Here is an 18,462-nt window from a genome sequence, read left to right on the forward strand (position 1 = left end):
GACTAGTGGGTATTGGCATTAGGGTTAGAGAAACAATGAAAGGGTGTAGGTGGTGACACCGATTTCCGAAACACCATGCATCTACGGCCAGCCAGGTCGCAAGATCTGCGCTTAATTGCAGACGTGGCTGCACAAGCCATGCTTGAAGATGAGCTCTTCTCATACCTCTGCCCTGGCGGAAAGAGTTTTACGCCGATTATCGCCAGAGCTTCCTGCGCAGACTCCGCACCAAATTTCTGTCTCCAGGCTGGTTGATCATCGTTGCGGTCGAGGATGTCTCACCGGTCGCGGACAGCGCCAAGGTCTCATCATTAATTATGGGTTACGCTGTCTGGGAACGCATTTCGGTGGGAGCGGAGAAGTCCACGAAGCAATGGAGGGAGACGGAGCAGACAGGATGGTGGAATGGTTTGTTCGATCCCACTCGACCTAAGAACCCAAACAGGAGAAGAACACCACTAATTACCGGCTCTCTGTCTCTTCCAGTTCTCAAAGAACAGTTCCTGCACCTGACCGACCGTTGCGTCTCCCGTCTATATCCTGACCGCAGTGTCGACAAAGCTCGCCTAGCGAGCTACAACGCTCTGACGACAGAGTGCTTTCCATTCTCTCACTTTACCGAGCTATGGTATCTAGCCGTTTTGGCGGGTAGTCCCGAATATCGACGGCGAGGGATTGGTCGAAGTTTGGTAAATTGGGGTCTAGAACAAGTTGGCCGGGAGGTTACGCCTGTTGGCCTCGAAGCCAGTGCCAGAGGAACATGGCTTTACGAGAAACTGGGATTTGAGACTGTGAACGAGGTACAACTTGTGCAGGGCATCATAATGAGGGCAATGCTCTGGGACAATCGACCGCCGGCAAATCAGCGAGACTCGGAGCTCCAACCCTCGGAATTCAATTCCGGCGTCGATGCATATTTACACACCGACAATGAGCCGGTCATGAATAATATCCGTCTACGGCCACTACCATTGTCTTGATTACCAACTGACAGCTGACTGACCCTAGGGCGTCCCTCAAGCTGATTTGACATAGGCGGCGCCGCCGGCTGTGCTCTCGCGGTCAATCTAGCTCGCTCGACAAACCGTCCTCGGGTCCTGTTATTGGAAGCAGGCGTGCGGAATGATAACAAGTCCCTGCGGGTGGACGGTCAACGATGGATCACCTTCCTGAACAAGGAGATGAACCGGGGATATAAGACTGTACCCCAGGATCACCAACGGCCGCCAAATCGACTACTCAAGCGGCAAAGTGCTGGGCGGTAGCACTGCCATTAATTTTGGAATCTTCGCCGTGGGGCCTCGGAACGACTACGACAAGTGGGCGGCTGTTGTCGGAGACGAGTTGTATAAGTGGGATCGCATGCAGCCGCGATTTCGAAGCTTGGAAACTTTCGATAGCACAATTTTGGAGCCGAAGAACGCAAAATATGCTGCTCCGAAATCTTCAGACCATGGATCCCAAGGCGCTCTGCGAGTAGGCTTTGCTTCAGAGTGGGAGCAAGACCTACCCTTGATTCTGGATATTTTCGAGCAAGCAGGCCTTGTTCGTAATCCTGACCATAACTCGGGCAATCCGATCGGAATGGCTCTGGTTGTCAATTCGGCCAACAAAGGAAGGAGAATCACTGCAACCGACCTGTTGGACACGGCCCCGGAGGATCTAAAAGTCATCACCGAGTCCCCAGTGCAGAGGGTTGTCCTCGAAGCGAAGAAAGCGATCGGGGTTGAATGCAATGGCAAACAATGCAAGTCTTCCCAATTTGACCTCTCAGCGCCTTTGAGGGATTCTCTGCAGATTACGCTTCGAAAAGTGTCATTCGAGTAATCATTAGCGTGGATGAGCGGGTCGAGGCGTATGCATCCATTTAGACGTCAGCACTAAAGCTGCATGCATCTTCCCCACTTGCAGCCAAACATCTAATAATGTCTAACAGGTAATCAAGGGAGGGGGACTGTCGATCATTTCAAGACATTCTTTACCAGCCATCACCCGCACAGTTCGAGCACTGCCTACCACATGCAATGACCACATATTGCTCGAAGCTGTAAGCTGTCCTGTCTCTTGATGTCCATGAAATTTATACAAACAGCATCATGAAGGTCATCATCGCTGGCGCGACTGGGTTCGTGGGACAAGAGGTCCTTTCACAGTGCCTGGCCCATCCCTCTATCACTTCTATTGTTGCCCTGTGCCGCCGTGAACTGCCCATCACACATCCCAAACTCCATGTCCACCGCATGAAAGACCAGGATTTTCTCTTCTACTCAGACCCCCAGCTCTCTGCCTCTCTCCGAGGCGCAGACGCTTGTATTTGGACGCTAGGCGTTACTCCCTCGCGCGCTTCGGATGAACAGGCCTTCCGGCGGGTGACACTGGAGTATACCAGCCAGGCCGCCAAGGCCTTCAACAATGCCTTTACTGCTTCAAATGAGGCAGGGCAAGAAGCCTCCGCCGGCCCAAAATTTCGTTTCGTGTATTTCAGCGGCGGAATGGCTGAGCGCGACCAGTCGAAACCTCTGTGGTTGAATGCGGGCTATCGTCGTGTGAGGGTATGAACCCCCTCCCACTTTCTTATATTCTGCAGATAGAGATTGACCACCCAGGGTCAAGCTGAGAATATCCTGCTGGAGCAGGCAGCTGGTCACTCCGCCACATTTGAGTCATACATCATGCGCCCGGGCATGGTGCTGAGTCGACAGGGGACGTTTGCCGATCGCGTCCGGGGTCTGGCACCCTCAGTGCGGGTGGACGTGTTGGCGCGGGCAGCGGTCGATGTCGCCGTTCAGGGACATTCGGAGAAAATCTGGGAGAACGCCCAAATTACTGAGTGGAAGGGTGTTGGTGGTCAACATGGTTAATTATATTACTGTCGTACCGATCGATCGCAGCCTGAGACTGGAGAGGTACGTATTTCATATGCTTTTGAGCTAGCGACTATACTGAATGCTTTCGCAAAGGAACCAGCTGATAAATACTGCGTGAATAGTTAGCAACTGAGCTGAAGCGATGGATATCGGATGAATTGGAACATACGAAAGTCGAAATTAACCCATGGTTGTAGAGCATCTATTCCATTCCCAATGTCTCCAGGAGCATTAAGCAAGGAGTTCTCAAGCGTAGTTTGTCCCAATGAGATGAACACAGATGCTCCAAAGTTCTGAGAGAACACCACAAGAGCAGTCCCAATGGAGATCAGCTCCGGCGGCAGGCTCGCCTGTATGGCTGTGACGGGCTGTTGCGCCATCATAGGGGTAAGTTTGTGTCATTGATGTCGAATGAGAGGGTTGCTTACCGAGGAAACCGCTGCCAACCGTGGAGAGCGTAGTGGAGATGACCGATGGGAAATAGTAGACACCGCTCATCAGCGGAGAGACATCCTTGAAGGCTTGGAACCACATCGGGAGGTAGGTTATTATCACGTAGAGACCACCGTACGACATGATCCCCAGCACAAGAGACGGCCGATTGTCGCAGGAGTCCGAGCTTTCTGTCTCCGGACAGTATGGAAACTCCTCCAATACATCTTAGGTTTTGTAAAACCTGGCCTGGATCTGCAGATAAGAATAATTTTATCCTATTTATATAATTATGTTGCAGGATTAGGAAGTAAGATGGTGCCTGAAGCTTTGCCTAAAGCATAAGGACTTGTAAGTTTGTGTAAAGGTCAGAAAATTAGAGATGTACCTAAGTAAAATCTTACACCACTATGTAAGGATGCTCTCTCCCTAGAGACTGGATTTTCTGGGGTTTGGGGATATTGACTATTATGGTTTTGGGTAGTTATAAGGGTCTTAATCCTAGAAAGACCCTCTTTATCAGACTCTGTTGCCGCGGCAGACAGTTTTATAGAAGACTCTGGTGCACATGGTTCCCTGGGAAGCTGAGGATATTGCAGCGGGCTGGTTAGCCTCATAGGTTCGGACGCAGGAATATCCATCAACCTGTTTTCCAAATGCATACGGTCACCTTGACATGCGATTTCAACACCCTGGTGGGATTCTTGACCACAGAAGTAGGAGTTAAACCGACGAAGACGGGACTGCAACCATTTTAGAGCCATTGCTGCAAGTTAGTCAATGCAGCCATGTAGGGGGTAGCTACGACGAAGCTGGATATCTTTATACGAGGTTGAATACACCTTGCTTCGGGAATGAGTGATAAAGCCGCATGAACCAGTAGAGAAGTACAGTTCACATTAGCTTGAGCGATGATCTGTACACCAGTCGTAAGTGACTGGTATCTGTTTCATTCATTATGAAGCAGCAGGTAGCTCGCCCGCTAATCTACAAAGACAAAGACGCATGCAGATTACACCTTAGACAAGGTCTATCGCCACGACAGTTTTGAAGAACGGGTGATACAGAGAACTGCCATGGGTGAATGTCGTTGGGCGCCTCTGGTGAGGTCATGTGGCATTCATTCAGAGCAAAGAAGTTCGCCTTGTTATTTGTTAAGAAGGAAGAAGTATGCAAGTGCCTCAAGAGTACAGTTTGGAAGTGCTTAAGCAGAATTTGTCAGTCTTTACTTCTCTTTTTCCGTTCTCGGGTGATGTCTTTGGCACCAAAGAGATTTGCCAACTTGGCTGGCGAGTTTCCGACCAATAATTGAAGAACGATCAACAAACATGCATTGACCCTCTTACCCAAGCTTAGAATTCCATGCGTTCAACATCGCGGGATATCTGCTTAAAAGGGCGATGTAGTCCTATCTTCAGATCAAACAAACCACTTTCATCTGATTTTTCGAGAGCTTTAAGAATCAAACCAAACCCGGTATTGTGCATCACACCTCACTTATTCGGAATTGACTAATGGTGAGTTAGTATTTAAGGCTTTGTGCCAACCCCCCTTAATTCATGGTTAATTCAATTGAACTGCCTTTCCTGCTGCCATGTCCTCCCCTTTTCTCGATATTCAAGGCAATCCGATCCCTCAGGAGCAGGTTCTCGGGAGTGGCGGCTCTTCAGTAGTTCTCCTTCATAATGGTGTGGCCGTCAAAACTCCTCTAAGATATCTTTGGAGCTCAAACGCCGACGTCAAAGCGAACGTTGCGAGTCTCAGACGCGAACAGGATGTCTATCGTCGCTTGCAAAACCCTGGAGATGAACGCTCTGAAGGTGTTGTCCGTTGTATTGGATTTTCAACTGAAGCCACGCAGCTGGCTTATATGGTCAATGGAGATCTACGGGCATATCTTGCAAAATGTCGCCCGTCTCACCGGCTGCAACTCAAATGGTTCAATCAGATGGCTCGCACGCTTAGTTATATTCATGACAGGCGTGTGCTTGTTGCAGATATCGCCAGTCGAAATTTTCTTCTTGATTCCGATCTGTCCCTCAAAATCTGCGATTTCTCAGAAGCATCTCTCCTTCCAATGGATTCTGATATGGAGGCTGTGGATGATAATGGATTCACGATCCGAATTGACATTGGCCTCCTCGGAACAGTCATGTACGAAATTGTCACTGGCAACAAGTGTGAAATCGATCTCTTCAAAGATAACTCTCCCACCGACGGCCGAGCTCATTGGCCAGAGAGGAGGTTCCTACCAAGTACACGGGGAATCTGGCTTGGCTGGATCATCGAAGGCTGCTGGAACGGAGAATTTTCCAGCACTCACAGCCTCCTGCAGGCATTAAATTCTATCAGCCCACGCCGCTTCCCATCCCCAGCTGCTGGGTCGCGCACTTGTCACTTCCTGGTCTCTATCAAGGACACTATGAGAGATCGACCTATTACGACTATTATTGGAGCCTTGGGTTTGGCAGTGTTTATTCTGATCGTAGGAAGAAAAGCATTCTTGAAGTCACGGGGCCTCCGTCTTTCTTTATGATCTATTGTTGTTATGTTTTCTATAGTAAGCAGCATTGTCAATTTAAACCTACACAATCGCCTCGGGTTCGAATATATTTGATCGTTCGGTTTCTTTACTTTCATTAAAGCGGATAGGCACAATGGCGAGGACTCCTGCGTTTCAAGAAAGGCCTTTGACAATCCTGGAAGCGGTATTGATACTACCTCTGGTTTGGAGAGTAGAGCATCGACATCAATTCTTCCATTTCCTTGAGCATTACCGCAGGCTTCGGACAGAGCCTCGATTATCACTTTGCTTTCAGATAGTCGCATGACAGAAACCGTAACAGGTACGCAACAGATGGACTTCCTTGTAATGCAGAGAAGGGCTCCAGGACACGGGGAGGTGAGAGGTCAGGGCGTGAATCACGTGGATCATCACATCTTCCTTGATTGCGCAAGTTGTGTTTATCTTGAATTACGGCGGCTACAGGTGGCCGCTAATTGGAACTAGTCGAGATCCTTGCTGGATGCATGGTACTTCTACGGAGTGGTGAATCCGTACTCTGTGACCGAGTCAGTTGACGACAAAGGATCCTGATGGCCTATGATTTGCAGCTGCAATTAGTTGTGGAATAACAATGTACGGCAGGATGGCACTGGTGGTTCTGGAAGGAGTGAAGATGTGTCGGTCGTCGAAACCCCTTACCCGGTTGAACAATGTTGCCGAGGTTTGGGCCTTCAAGAAGGTTGGCGCACACTGAACAGGCTGCATCTCAGCCGATTAATAATTTACTGTATGATCTCAACAGTGTGTCCAAGCGGTAGTTATCAAGCCACGGACTATGTGAAGCTGCAAAGCCTGCTTTGATAAATAGCACTAGATAGTACTTTTGTCAAAATTACACGAAGGGGGGATAGTAACTTAATAAATGCCTTACCATGTGTCGACGAAATCCCACGGCGAAAGTGTGAAAGACGCGCGTTGACTCGAAATAACAAGGCAGCATTTCTCGACGCCAGCATGAAGCAATGCGACTCGCTGCTGAGATACTTCTGTCTTTCTCAACTATGCCAAAGAGCAGCTGGGAGTGTAAACTCTCTGGTAATTTGCAAAGACATATGAATAGACTCTACAGGACTGACCATGTTTAATGTACAAACCAGTACCATTGGCGGGCAAGGATCCAGCCAGCAAGCTTATAAATAAGGTGACACTACAGGATCCACATACAGGAAACATTAAATATCGTTCTACTATCCAATCGATAACATTTCATATGTATAAGCCCTTCAGCGCAAGACCTTAGTAGATGTACCGGAAATGAAAGTTCTCCTGGTCAGTGCGGTCCTCGAAGGCATGGGTGAGGTTGCTCTCCCCGGCCAGCCCACTCTCCGCCAGCAGACGCTCCTTCTTCTTGTTCTGGGCGACGAGCCAGAAGCGCAGGAAGATGATGGCGATGGTCAGGCAGACGTAGCAGCCCAGGTGGACGCCGAAGGCGATGAAATAGCGGGGGGCGTCTCTGTCGAGGAAGACCTGGGGGCCTGGGATTGTTAGTTTGGGGATGCGGGAAGGTGAAGCAGCAGGGCGGGTTGGTACGGTACTCACCGATGGAGTTGCCGACGGCCCAGGAGACAAAGGTGGCCGCCACGACGGTGGACTTCTTGGTTGCGCCGGCGATGTTGCGGGAGACCATGGAGAGACACAGGGTCTGGGCGGACCAGAAGGAGAGGGTGATGTAGTAGCTGATCAGGAGGCCGACTTTGGTGCCCATGTTCTTGTTCTCGACCGTCATGAGGACGATGGTTCCGACGTAGGATCTAAGGGTGTCAGACGGGAGAAGAGATCAACGGCAGAGCAATGGGGGGACTCACGGGATGACGAAGCCGAGCATGACGAGCAGGTTCTGTCCGGTCTTCTTGACCAGCCAGGCGGAGCTCAGGAGGACGATGATGATGTAGAAACCCAGTACCATGGCCAGCAGCTGCGTCTGCAGCACGGTGAACTTGAAGCCGCTGATGATGATATTGGCGAACGCACCGAGACCGCTGGTCGGCAGGGTGGTGAAGATTTGAATGGCGCAGTAGCAGTACATCTGAGGGTCGCGGAAAGCCTCCCACATCTGATAGGCGCGGAACTTCTTGTTCTGCATACCGGTCTGGTTGGCACGGACACGCTCGACCATCAGGTGCTTGTCCTCCTCGTTGAAGCATTTGGCGCGCATGGGGGAGTCGGGCATCCAGAAGATGACGAACAGGCCCCACAGCACGGAGATGCACCCGTAGGTGATGAACAGGGCTTGCCAGGAGTGGATGGCCTTGTCCTTGCCGATAAGACTAAAGCAGTAGGCGAGCAGACCGCCGACGATCTGCTGACCACCGTTCATCATGTACCTGTTGGGCTTGTCAGAAAAATGGAGCATTGGTGTTTTGAAGTTGTGCCATCGACATACCAGTAGGTCACGGTAGCCGCCTGCTCTTCTCTCTTGTACCACATACTGGACAGCAAGACGAAGGATGGCTGGCAGCAGGCCTCGAAGATACCCAGCAGGGTACGAACGACCACCATGTGGGTGAAACTCTTGCAAGCTGCATGCAAAGCCAGCACGGCACCCCAGAGACAAATGTTGATGCCCAGGTACTTGGCAATAGGAACACGTTGGATAATCCAGTTGGTCGGGTATTCGACGATCAAGACGGCGATGTAGATACAGGTCGTCAACCAGGAGTACTAGAGCGACGGCCATTAGCATTCGTTTCGCTCACACGAAGTATTTCAGTAAGAGAAAAAAAAAGAAGAGAGAACCTTTTGACCATTTTGCAAATGCAGATCGGTACGAATTCCCATGATAGAGGCAAAAGACAAGGTACCCTTATCCAGAGCCTGGAGGAAGTACGTGAAGATCATAATGATCAGCACGCGACGGTCGATCATGCGTCGCAAACGCTTGCTGGTGGCTTCGTCGACTTCGACTTGACCGCGAGCCACATACTCTTGAAGGTCCTTGTCCATCCGAGAGAAGTCGGCCTGCTCCTTGGTGAGACCGTCAGACAACACCCGTTCGACATGGTTGATGTCTTTGGCCTGCTTCAGGTCATCTCCAGCTCCGCGTGCGGTGGAAGTCACCGGGTCAGAGACAACCTTTTCTGCCATGACGGTGGAATCAGAGGTTGTGGAATGTCGGAATCAAAGAAGAAACAAAATCTTAGAGCTATTCAAACAGATGCACAGCAGCATAGGGGAAGAGGTCCGACCAAGGCGGAAGGCAACGGGGAGTTCTGGCCCTTTTATCCAGAGAAAGCTGCCCAGGATCAATCGAGAGTCCTAGACTCGACACGGAAACGTCCAATTCGAGAGATCATTACCCCGGTCGCGATGGCAGGGTTCAGCACAGAAATCGACTGTCCGCATGGTTTCCTGGCTGGCTTGACTCTTTCCCCGGCTTTCTTGGCAATGCCTCCCCATGGGACGAATGACTGGAGATAACTGGATCTGAGGGGTTGAGCGGGGAGGAATGGCCCGAGAGCACTGGCGAGGTGACCCACTCAAGAGTCCCTGTCCGTCACCCTTTTAAACACGGCCAATCACTTCATCTGTCGCTTCGAATTGGCTTCTGCTTGGCGTTGGGTTTCGGTGAGTCGATGCCCCGAAGCCTTGTGTATCCCACACGGAGAATTCCCCCCATTTCTTCCGCGTATCACCTGTGGCCGGTTCCACCCCGCAGGATTTATAGCCAGATACAAGCGAGTCAGCCATTCTGGAGAAGGTGAAATAAAGAGAGACCGCTTGCTGACTGACGACGACTCCATAAACAACAAACGAGAATGACTTCCCACAGACCCTCGCAGAGCGAGGTCCATCACACCGTCAAGCGGCTCATCACCAACCTGGTCAACATCAAAGACGCCACAGGACAGTTCCTGCTGCGGCTACAGGATGGCCGGGTCATTGACACCAAGTCCTGGCACGGCTGGGAATGGACGCACGGAATCGGGCTGTACGGCATCTGGAAGTACTATGAGATGACCGGCGATGAGTCCCTCCTGCGCATCATTGAAGACTGGTTTGCTGCGCGGTTTGCCGAAGGCGGCACCACCAAGAACATCAACACCATGGCTGTCTTCCTGACGCTGGCCTACGTCTATGAGAAGACAGGCAACGTGACCTACCTGCCCTGGCTGGATGCTTGGGCCGAATGGGCCATGCACGAGCTGCCTCGCACGCGATACGGCGGCATGCAGCACGCCACCTACCTGACCGAGAATCACCAGCAGCTGTGGGACGACACGCTGATGATGACCGTCATGCCGCTGGCCAAGATCGGCAAGCTACTGAACCGTCCAGAGTACATTGCCGAGGCCAAGCGGCAGTTTCTCGTTCACACCAAGTACCTCTTCGACACACAAACTGGACTCTGGTTCCACGGCTGGACCTTCGAGGAGGGAGGTCACAACTTTGCGCGTGCGCGCTGGGCCCGGGGCAACAGCTGGGTCACCATCGTGATCCCCGAAATTATCGAACTGCTCGACCTCGAGCCCACGGATCCGATCCGTATCCATCTCATCGACACGCTCGAGGCACAGTGCGAGGCCCTTCAGCGGTTCCAGGACAGCGAGACGGGCTACTGGCATACCCTCCTGGACCATCCGGACTCGTACGTCGAAGCGTCCGCTACGGCTGGTTTTGCGTATGGCATCTTAAAAGCCGTGCGCAAGCGATACATCGGCCCGCAGTATCGTCCCGTCGCGGAGAAGGCCATTGCGGCGGTGATGAGCGCGGTGGATGAGCACGGAGAGCTCCAGAATACCAGCTTCGGCACGGGAATGGGTGATTCCTTGCAGTTCTACAAGGACATCCCGCTGACGGCGATGCCATACGGGCAAGCGATGGCAATCATGGCGTTGGGAGAGTATCTGCGGACATGCTTATAGAGGTTCAGTTTGTTTCTTCATGTTATGATGCGCCACTGATAGATTGGGTTGACCGGAGTTGGCTTTGTATATAGTTCTCTGCGAAGAAATCCATGTCAGTCTCTGCATGATTTGATTAAATAGGAAAGTTTTCCTCGGGAATTCCACTTCACCGTATCATGTAGAGGATTCTCCCTTAATTGTATTCATCAATGCCATGCTTGTATCGACTTGGATCAACGCAGTTCTTCATCGATGGAGACTTTGTCAAGTTGAGGTGCTCTTCAGAAATTGATCCATGAACATTGAATGGATTGGAATACCACTGGATCACAGCGAGACTCTGTCCCTGAGAATGATTTGACATGTACATCAACATTGAAAGTGGGGACATGGGGACATTGGGACTGGCCATCGGGAGGCGGAAAAGGATTCCGAATAGCTTCAGGAATGACGGAAAAGGTAAGGACGAACTATGCAAGATCCAGAACAGTCCAACTGACCTCGAACCATTAGTATGAGACCGACATCTTGTAGACTCGTCCAACGTCCGAAGGGTGTTGGGAGATTTCAACTCACCGCGTCGCGACACTCATAGAGCCACGTGATGCTGCTGCAGTTGGACATCGACATTGCACCCCAACAGATGCCAACATGCTCTTGGATCTGAAAATATAGATGAGCCTCGGCTCTACTTTGTTCTACTTCGTTGTCATTTACATAGCACGGTAGGCACTCTAAGCTGTCGCCGCTTGGGACGCCATCGGCTGATCGGGTATTGGTGTTACTTTGCGGCATATTCTTCACCCTCAATGCCTTCTAAACCTATATTAAACCTATCTAGCATGCTCGGTTGAGTCTTCTGCTGGTAAGTGCGGATTTGGTTCTCCGGACAATAACTGTCTTGGTGATCAGGCAGCACGCATTGGAAGCAGACTATGAAGATATCCAACGGAACCTGTAACACTGATTGAAATAACAAGCACACTAGCTGCACAGAAAACCACTACCAAACTAGAAGAATCCAGGGATCCAGACCAAGATAAACAAAGATATTCCTTTTACGAGGTAATCAGTGAACCAGACTTGGGCCGTCATCTAAGCCTTCTTTCTCTTTGTAACGGTGGTTGAGGCCATGAATCCTTTATGGCCAACTTGAGCCGTCAGACGCAGTTAGAAGGGCCCAAAAAGCAGTTCAAATTCTTATCACTAAATAGTCGACCGAGACCGAGACAGAGACTATTTGCATCTAGTCTGGCCAGTCCTACTACAGAACATGCCATCGTGTCATCGGCACTGTGAGGGAACCACCTACCTGAAGTTTCCGCTGCAGAGTCTGAGCGATGTGTCGAGGATTCTGATTGAGGATCTAATTCATGGCGTTTCAAAGGATATCTAAGTTTGTCCAGCGTCAACGAGTCTTTGTATACTGTACCTAGTGGTTTTCTTTGTTCTCATCCGAATGCCGCAAGAATTTCAGTACGACGGATCCTATTGTCGACTTGAGCTCAATAGGGAAAGGAATCATAACATCCAATTAAGCGCAAATACCAGAAATACGACAATAGTTTCTTTCATCCTCTGAATAGAGTAGGGGCAACACCGCTATACTGTGGCCTCTTTGCAGCGGCAGATAAATGGTCAGGATTTCTACCCGAAGACTCTCAGACCTGCCATTTTTTCTTTGCATCTTCTCTTTACGGGACACTCCTACACATACAAGTCTTAGACTAAATCATGACAGATCAGTCCAAGAAAAGACGCGCAGCCGTAACTGCCACGACAGGCTCGGACAGCAAGCGACCCCGCCGTGCAAAGCCTGAAGATAGCGACTCGGATGAGCCCATCGCGGTAAGCACCTCTTTCCAAGCAGATTCCTCCCACATTCATTCTGACTGACTGTAGCTCGACCAGATCCCCCCTCACCCCCCATCTCCACCGCTGCCGAGATCTACCCGCGCCACCGCTCCGGCCCCAGCTGCGCGCCGAGTCGCTCCCCCACTGATATCCACCGGGTCCATAGTAGCGACCTACTCGCCCTGCATCCGGTGCGTCAAGAAATGGACCGAGGATGACTCGACCATATGCCACCGCGACGCTGCCCTCGGGAAGTGCCGTTCCTGCAGCAGAGCCGGGGTGGAATGCAGCAGGCTTCCCCCTCCCTTTTACGGCCCGTTCTCAGCGGCCCAGAAACTTACTGGTCGTGCGCGACGGAGAGCATGCGTTGGGATGAAGAACGCTCTGGAGGCGTATGAGCGTAAGAATGACGAGGGGACACCTACTAGGGAAAATGCTTCGGCAAAGAAGGAAGAGGACAAGCTGGCGGCCAAGGGATGGGTGATATGTTGAAGGCGATGCGGTCGTTGAATAAGAAATTGATTCAGTTGACGAATACCATTCGGGAAGTTCGTGGGCTGGAACTGATTTCTGACGAGGAGGAGACTTGATTTGACGTTCATGGGGAGAGGCTTTGGAGGAGTAGTGATTATGGATGTTCATCTTCGTGATACTGGTCCACCTGTTTGGTTCATTTGGTTGCAAATCAACGAGAGAGAATACAGCCCACTGGTTCTTGTATTTACGTAGGATATTATCGATTGTGCCTTCTCATGCTGTCAATCGCAATGGAACCCGTTGGATATGATCAGACCATTCGATGGCTGATTATGTGGAGGCACTCTTCATCGTTCATTGGCTTCAAGGATCCATGCGTACCCTGCTGCTTACGAATCAAATATCAGAGTCGCACCAAGAGACAACACGAAGACACCAAAGTTGATTATAAATCCATCTCGCTACTAACGGTATAAAACGTGTCCACGATCGGAGTCAGGGTCCAGACTGCGACTTTCCGATCATCTTGAACTCATCAACGAAAGAATGACCCTCAAATATCTCATCACCGGTGCCACAGGCGGACTAGGCAAAGAAGTCCTGGCCTACTTCGAAGCCAATCGTCCCTCCTCCGAATATGCTGCCGCCTCGTCGCGGGAGTCGAATCGAAAACCATTCGAAGATCGTGGAATCGCCTTTCGCCATGTGGACTACGATGACCCCCGCTCGCTCGATGCAGCCTTTGCGGGCGTAGAGAATCTGTTTTTTGTCAGCACCAACGTCTTCGACAATGAGAGGCGAATCAAGCAGCATCGAAATTTCGTTGACGCCGCCAAGAGAGCTGGCGTCAAACATGTACGTGTCTTTGCCTCACATATAGAGGTACTGCGGCTTGCTGACTCGGATAGGTGTGGTATACGTCGCTCGCATTTGGTGGTGTGAAGTCCGATTCCAAAGCGGCAATTCAGCAAGCCCATCTGCAGACGGAAGATTTACTGAGAGAGTAAGACTCTGTTGTAAAACACAGAAAAATCGCACTGATAACCAGTTTAGGTCTGGAATGACCTTCACCTCCATCCGCGAAGGAGTCTATGCAGATGCTTTCCCGCTCTTTCTCAATTGGTACCCCGATACCACCACCGTCTCACTCCCAGCAGACGGACGTTGCGCTTTCACTCTGCGAAAGGAGCTAGGGGAAGCGAACGCTCGATTGATGCTTCAGGGTGGCCACGAGAACGAAATCGTCCTCCTGGCAGCGGGAGAGACGATAAGTTTCGCCGAGGCGGTGGATGTGATTAATGAGACGACGGGACGTAATGTCAAATTCCAGATCGTCTCCCCGGAGGAGTATGTGCGCTTGAGCGCAACAGACGACCAGGGAGGAAAGCCAGCCGAGTTCTTCCAGGCGCTCGTTAGCTGGTACGACAGTATTGCGCAGGGTGAAATCAGCCACACCGATCCGTTGATGAAAGAGGTGCTTGGACGGGATCCCACCACGCCCCGGGAGGCGATTCGTGGTCTTTTGTTGGAGAACTGGGATTATACCTGGCATCAGAATTATGTGAATCAGTGAACCCTGTGCCATCAGTTTTGAACTGGAAAGTTGGGTCGCAAATGCCAGCTCGGCCTGACTGTGCCTCTCTTTACCTGCACTTGTAGAGTAGCCACTGCTCCTAGGTCGACAGATCAGTAGACCTTGAGCTTCTGCTGTAAATATCCGGATCTTCGCCGCGTTTGAAAGCTCTTCCACCTATTGTACGAAAAAAGAATGGATTGTCCAGTTGACCAAACTCTCAGCACAAACAGGCTCTCCGATGGGGATACGTATTAGTCATCCGCTGATAAGGCGATAAGGTCTTATCAGTCCCTGCTCTCTCCTACTCGCAAATCTCCGCATTCTCCGCATCAAACAATCGGAGGTCTCCGCTCATGAGCCATGATTGATAGGGGAACGGGAGAGAGACAATAGATTTATACAGTCCATATGCCTGTTCGAGTCGTATTTCAAGCTTCGGTGACTTGAGTGACACTGCTGTCATCTGTCGACATGCTTTATACCCACGCGACCATTATCACCGTCGACCCCTCCCGACGGATCATCGAGGATGGAGCCATCCACGTCAAGGACGACCTGATCGCCGACCTGGGCAAGAGTGAAATCCTCCGAGCCAAGTATCCCAATGAAGAAGAGTATGATCTCAGCGGCCGCATTGTCATCCCCGGTCTCATCTCCACACATATGCATACGCCCCAGACTCTGCTCCGGGGCACCGCCGATGATTTGGAATTGGTTTCGTGGCTCTGTGAGCGGATCTGGGTGCTGCAGGGGAACTTCACGGCGGAGGACGGCTATGCCGCGGCGCGGTTGAGTATCGGGGAGATGTTGAAGTCCGGAACGACGTGTTTTTTAGAGAGCATGGTAGGTTTTCGGTCCTGGTCCTGTCTTTCGGGTGGTGATTGTAACTGACAGGGTAGTTTGCCGATCGGTACGGATTCGATGGCCTGTGCCGTGCTGTGGAGGAAAGTGGTATCCGTGGTTGTCTCGGTAAGATCGTCATGGATATCGCACGGTACGCCAAAGACGATGCGTGGGCGATGCACCCGGGACTCGTGGAAGATCGCGAGACGTCCCTGCTGGGCACGCTGAAGATGTGGGAGAAGTGGAACGGCAAGGCAAATGATCGTATCCGAGTGTGGTTTGGGGCGCGTACACCGGGAGGGTATGTTCGGCTGCCTCTCGACACCATCACGTCCTGCTGACGGTCTAGTGTGTCTGACGGACTGTACCGCGAGATGACCGCCCTGTCCCGGGAGAAGAACATCCCCATCACGATGCACTGCGCCGAAGTCCGCGCAGACCGCGACTTCTTTGCCTCGGTCAAGCACACCCCCATGTCCTACTGCAACTCCGTCGGGCTGCTGTCCCCTTCCACCGTCCTGGTGCACATGGTCCACCTGGACGACTCGGACATCGCCACGCTGGCTGCGTCCGGCACACACGTGGCGCACTGCCCGACATCCAACGCCAAGCTGGCGTCGGGGATTTGCCGCGTGCCGGACCTGCAGCGGGCGGGAGTCAACATCGGCCTCGGCACGGACGGGGCCCCATGCAACAACACGTGTGATCTCCTGCAGGAGATGAAGCTGGCTGGCATCATCCACAAGAGCACCTCGTACGATCCGACGGCGGTGCCGGCTGAGACAGTGTTGGAGATGGCGACCATCAACGGCGCGCGTGCGCTGGGGCTAGCGGACCGCATCGGCAGCCTGGAGGTTGGTAAGAAGGCCGATTTTGTGGCGATTGACACACGGAGGATCCATCTTCAGCCGTGGTTCAGCCCGGTCAGCGCGGTCGTCTACACGGCGACGGGCAGGGATGTCGATGTCGTGGTCGTGGACGGACGGATGCTAGTTCGGAACGGGGAGCTATTGACCATGGACGAGGCAGAGATCATGCGGGAGGCACAGCAACGCAGTCGGGAGGTCGTGGCTCGGGCAGGTTTGACGGAACGCGTGCAGGCTCGCTGGCCGGTGGAGTAGCTACGTTGAGCATCTTATGAAACATCTATTGAGAATGATCATGATGGGATTACGAATGGATATGACTTGCAATTAAGGCTCAAGGACTCGGCTTGACCCACAGGGTCTGTGAGTTACAGTACGCCGTCAAACCGTTCAGTCCCCATTCCGTGCCAATCCCGCTGGACTTGTGTCCTCCAAACGGCACCTTGGGCGACACGTCAAAGTGCGAGTTGATCCACACGCTACCCGACTCAAGCTGGTCGGCTATTCGACGAGCCCGCGTCAAGTCCTTGCTCCACACCGATGACCCGAGCCCCGTCTCGGTAGCATTCGCCCGCGCAATGACATCGTCCTCATCCGACCACTTGAGCATCGGCAGGATGGGCGCAAACGGCTCTTCCTGCACGACCCGGGCAGACTCGGGAGGGTTATCGACGATGGTCGGGTGGATGAAGTAGCCCGCCGAGTCCTGGATGGTTCCGCCGAGGGCAGCCTTGAGACCCTCTGTGGACAAGCTCTCAAAGAGATTCTTGGCCTTGTCGTACTGCATGCCGTTCTGCACGGGGCCGAAGAAGACGTCTGGCTCGGTGCCGTCGCCGACCTTGAGGGATTGCACAAAGGCCACGAGTTTCTCCCGGAACTCGTCGTAGATGCTCTCGTGGACGTACAGCCGCTTGACCATCATGCAGATCTGGCTCGAGCAGAGGAAGGAGAGGATCCCGATCTTCCATCGTCAGCAGGCTCGCACCATCTACAAGGGGAGGTAGCATACCTTTGGAATGACCGCATCGATATCGACGTCGTCGCAGACGATGGCCGGGTCGTTCCCGCCCAGCTCCAGCGTCACCCGCTTCAGGGTCTTGGCGCAACTCGCCATGACGCGCTTCCCTGTGAGCGTCGAGCCGGTGAAACTGATCTTGTCAATCCCCGGGTGCTCCGTGATCATGGGGCCCAGGTCATCGCCCCCACTCAATGCCTGGACCACCCCTGGCGGGAAGCATTGCGCCGCCAGCTCGGCGAGCTTCAGGCCGCAGTACGGCGTAAACGGGGAGGGCTTGAGGATCACGGTGTTACCCGTGTACACGGCGGGGACGATCTTGCCGACTGCCAGCAAGACGGGGAAATTCCACGGCACGATGGCCCCGCAGACGCCGAGGGGGGTGTACCGCTGAATGATCTTGTGTTCTTCCGTGTCTTCGATGACCGTTTCGGGGATCTCAATCGTGGGCATGACTCGAGCCCACTGGACGGCCATTCCGACCTCTACGGTGGACTGGCTGAGCGGCTTTCCTTGTTCCTGCATCATAAGCCGAGCCAGTGCGTCCTTGTTTGCTTCGATTTTGTCTGCAAAGGCGTTGAGGATGGTCCGGCGCTCGTCGAACGAGGTCTTGGACCATTTCCGGAAAGCTTGGCGAGCGGCATCAACGGCTCGATCGAGATCTTCTTGTGTGGAAACGGGGACTTCCGGATTGGGTTGACGGTTTGCAGGGTTGATGCCGTGACGGGTTTGCGAGGTGGTGGTCAACTCATTGTTGATGACATTGTGGAAGGTCTGAAGGACTTGTTAGTGGACAGCAACCGGAAGGATGAGAATGAATACCGTAATATCCAAAGACATGATGATGAATCTTGATGCGCTGATGGAGTAGTAGAGGAGATTGGAAAGATATGACTTCACTGGCAGAGAAAGATGAGACTTTAAATACGTGGCCCAGGCAAGGATCCGTACCCCTCATTCAGCGCCGAGACTCCATCTTAGACCATTATCAAATCCCAACGAGCTTGGTCTCTTATCTGCCTTTGAGTCGCCAACACTGATGGATAGCAATAGTGTCTTGATCAGATCCTAGGAGACCCCGTGGGGTCCTCCACACAAACTTCCCCCGCACATCAGCGCGGG

General features: G+C 52.3%; 10 protein-coding genes across 10 annotated transcripts; 7 read left to right on the forward strand and 3 right to left on the reverse strand.

Annotated features, from left to right (window-relative positions):
* Window positions 1–75: 75 nt before the first annotated feature.
* Window positions 76–1,827, forward strand: CDV56_105290 (uncharacterized protein; the record flags this gene model as incomplete). The annotated part of the gene is made up of 4 exons (XM_026758909.1): window positions 76–184; window positions 247–954; window positions 1,036–1,132; window positions 1,212–1,827. The coding sequence occupies 4 exons, from the start codon at window positions 76–78 to the stop codon at window positions 1,825–1,827; spliced, it is 1,530 nt and encodes a 509-aa protein (XP_026614448.1).
* Window positions 1,828–2,096: 269 nt separating this feature from the next.
* On the forward strand, window positions 2,097–2,861 carry CDV56_105450 (putative nucleoside-diphosphate-sugar epimerase; the record flags this gene model as incomplete). The annotated part of the gene is made up of 2 exons (XM_026759069.1): window positions 2,097–2,552; window positions 2,607–2,861. The coding sequence occupies 2 exons, from the start codon at window positions 2,097–2,099 to the stop codon at window positions 2,859–2,861; spliced, it is 711 nt and encodes a 236-aa protein (XP_026614449.1).
* Window positions 2,862–2,930: 69 nt separating this feature from the next.
* Window positions 2,931–3,443, reverse strand: CDV56_105512 (uncharacterized protein; the record flags this gene model as incomplete). Its single annotated transcript, XM_026759131.1, has 3 exons — window positions 2,931–2,977; window positions 3,037–3,225; window positions 3,296–3,443. 3 exons carry the CDS (start codon window positions 3,441–3,443, stop codon window positions 2,931–2,933), a joined length of 384 nt encoding a protein of 127 aa, XP_026614450.1.
* A 1,450-nt stretch (window positions 3,444–4,893) lies between these two features.
* On the forward strand, window positions 4,894–5,835 carry CDV56_105671 (uncharacterized protein; the record flags this gene model as incomplete). Its single annotated transcript, XM_026759290.1, has 1 exon — window positions 4,894–5,835. The coding sequence occupies one exon, from the start codon at window positions 4,894–4,896 to the stop codon at window positions 5,833–5,835; it is 942 nt and encodes a 313-aa protein (XP_026614451.1).
* A 1,266-nt stretch (window positions 5,836–7,101) lies between these two features.
* CDV56_105830 (putative 2-ketogluconate transporter) lies at window positions 7,102–8,949 on the reverse strand (the record flags this gene model as incomplete). The annotated part of the gene is made up of 5 exons (XM_026759449.1): window positions 7,102–7,340; window positions 7,405–7,616; window positions 7,671–8,189; window positions 8,249–8,526; window positions 8,602–8,949. 5 exons carry the CDS (start codon window positions 8,947–8,949, stop codon window positions 7,102–7,104), a joined length of 1,596 nt encoding a protein of 531 aa, XP_026614452.1.
* Window positions 8,950–9,620: 671 nt separating this feature from the next.
* CDV56_106001 (glycoside hydrolase family 88/105 protein) lies at window positions 9,621–10,727 on the forward strand (the record flags this gene model as incomplete). Its single annotated transcript, XM_026759620.1, has 1 exon — window positions 9,621–10,727. The coding sequence occupies one exon, from the start codon at window positions 9,621–9,623 to the stop codon at window positions 10,725–10,727; it is 1,107 nt and encodes a 368-aa protein (XP_026614453.1).
* Window positions 10,728–12,443: 1,716 nt separating this feature from the next.
* Window positions 12,444–13,055, forward strand: CDV56_106187 (uncharacterized protein; the record flags this gene model as incomplete). The annotated part of the gene is made up of 2 exons (XM_026759806.1): window positions 12,444–12,557; window positions 12,612–13,055. The coding sequence occupies 2 exons, from the start codon at window positions 12,444–12,446 to the stop codon at window positions 13,053–13,055; spliced, it is 558 nt and encodes a 185-aa protein (XP_026614454.1).
* A 531-nt stretch (window positions 13,056–13,586) lies between these two features.
* On the forward strand, window positions 13,587–14,613 carry CDV56_106259 (putative NmrA-like family protein; the record flags this gene model as incomplete). The annotated part of the gene is made up of 3 exons (XM_026759878.1): window positions 13,587–13,895; window positions 13,949–14,043; window positions 14,094–14,613. 3 exons carry the CDS (start codon window positions 13,587–13,589, stop codon window positions 14,611–14,613), a joined length of 924 nt encoding a protein of 307 aa, XP_026614455.1.
* A 474-nt stretch (window positions 14,614–15,087) lies between these two features.
* On the forward strand, window positions 15,088–16,580 carry CDV56_106360 (amidohydrolase; the record flags this gene model as incomplete). The annotated part of the gene is made up of 3 exons (XM_026759979.1): window positions 15,088–15,459; window positions 15,516–15,760; window positions 15,809–16,580. 3 exons carry the CDS (start codon window positions 15,088–15,090, stop codon window positions 16,578–16,580), a joined length of 1,389 nt encoding a protein of 462 aa, XP_026614456.1.
* Window positions 16,581–16,659: 79 nt separating this feature from the next.
* Window positions 16,660–18,180, reverse strand: CDV56_106453 (aldehyde dehydrogenase family protein; the record flags this gene model as incomplete). Its single annotated transcript, XM_026760072.1, has 3 exons — window positions 16,660–17,286; window positions 17,335–18,114; window positions 18,163–18,180. 3 exons carry the CDS (start codon window positions 18,178–18,180, stop codon window positions 16,660–16,662), a joined length of 1,425 nt encoding a protein of 474 aa, XP_026614457.1.
* Between the last annotated feature and the right edge of the window lie 282 nt (window positions 18,181–18,462).

This window comes from Aspergillus thermomutatus (assembly GCF_002237265.1).
Source record: "Aspergillus thermomutatus strain HMR AF 39 chromosome Unknown NODE_94, whole genome shotgun sequence".
NCBI classification, from domain to species: Eukaryota; Fungi; Ascomycota; class Eurotiomycetes; order Eurotiales; family Aspergillaceae; genus Aspergillus; species Aspergillus thermomutatus.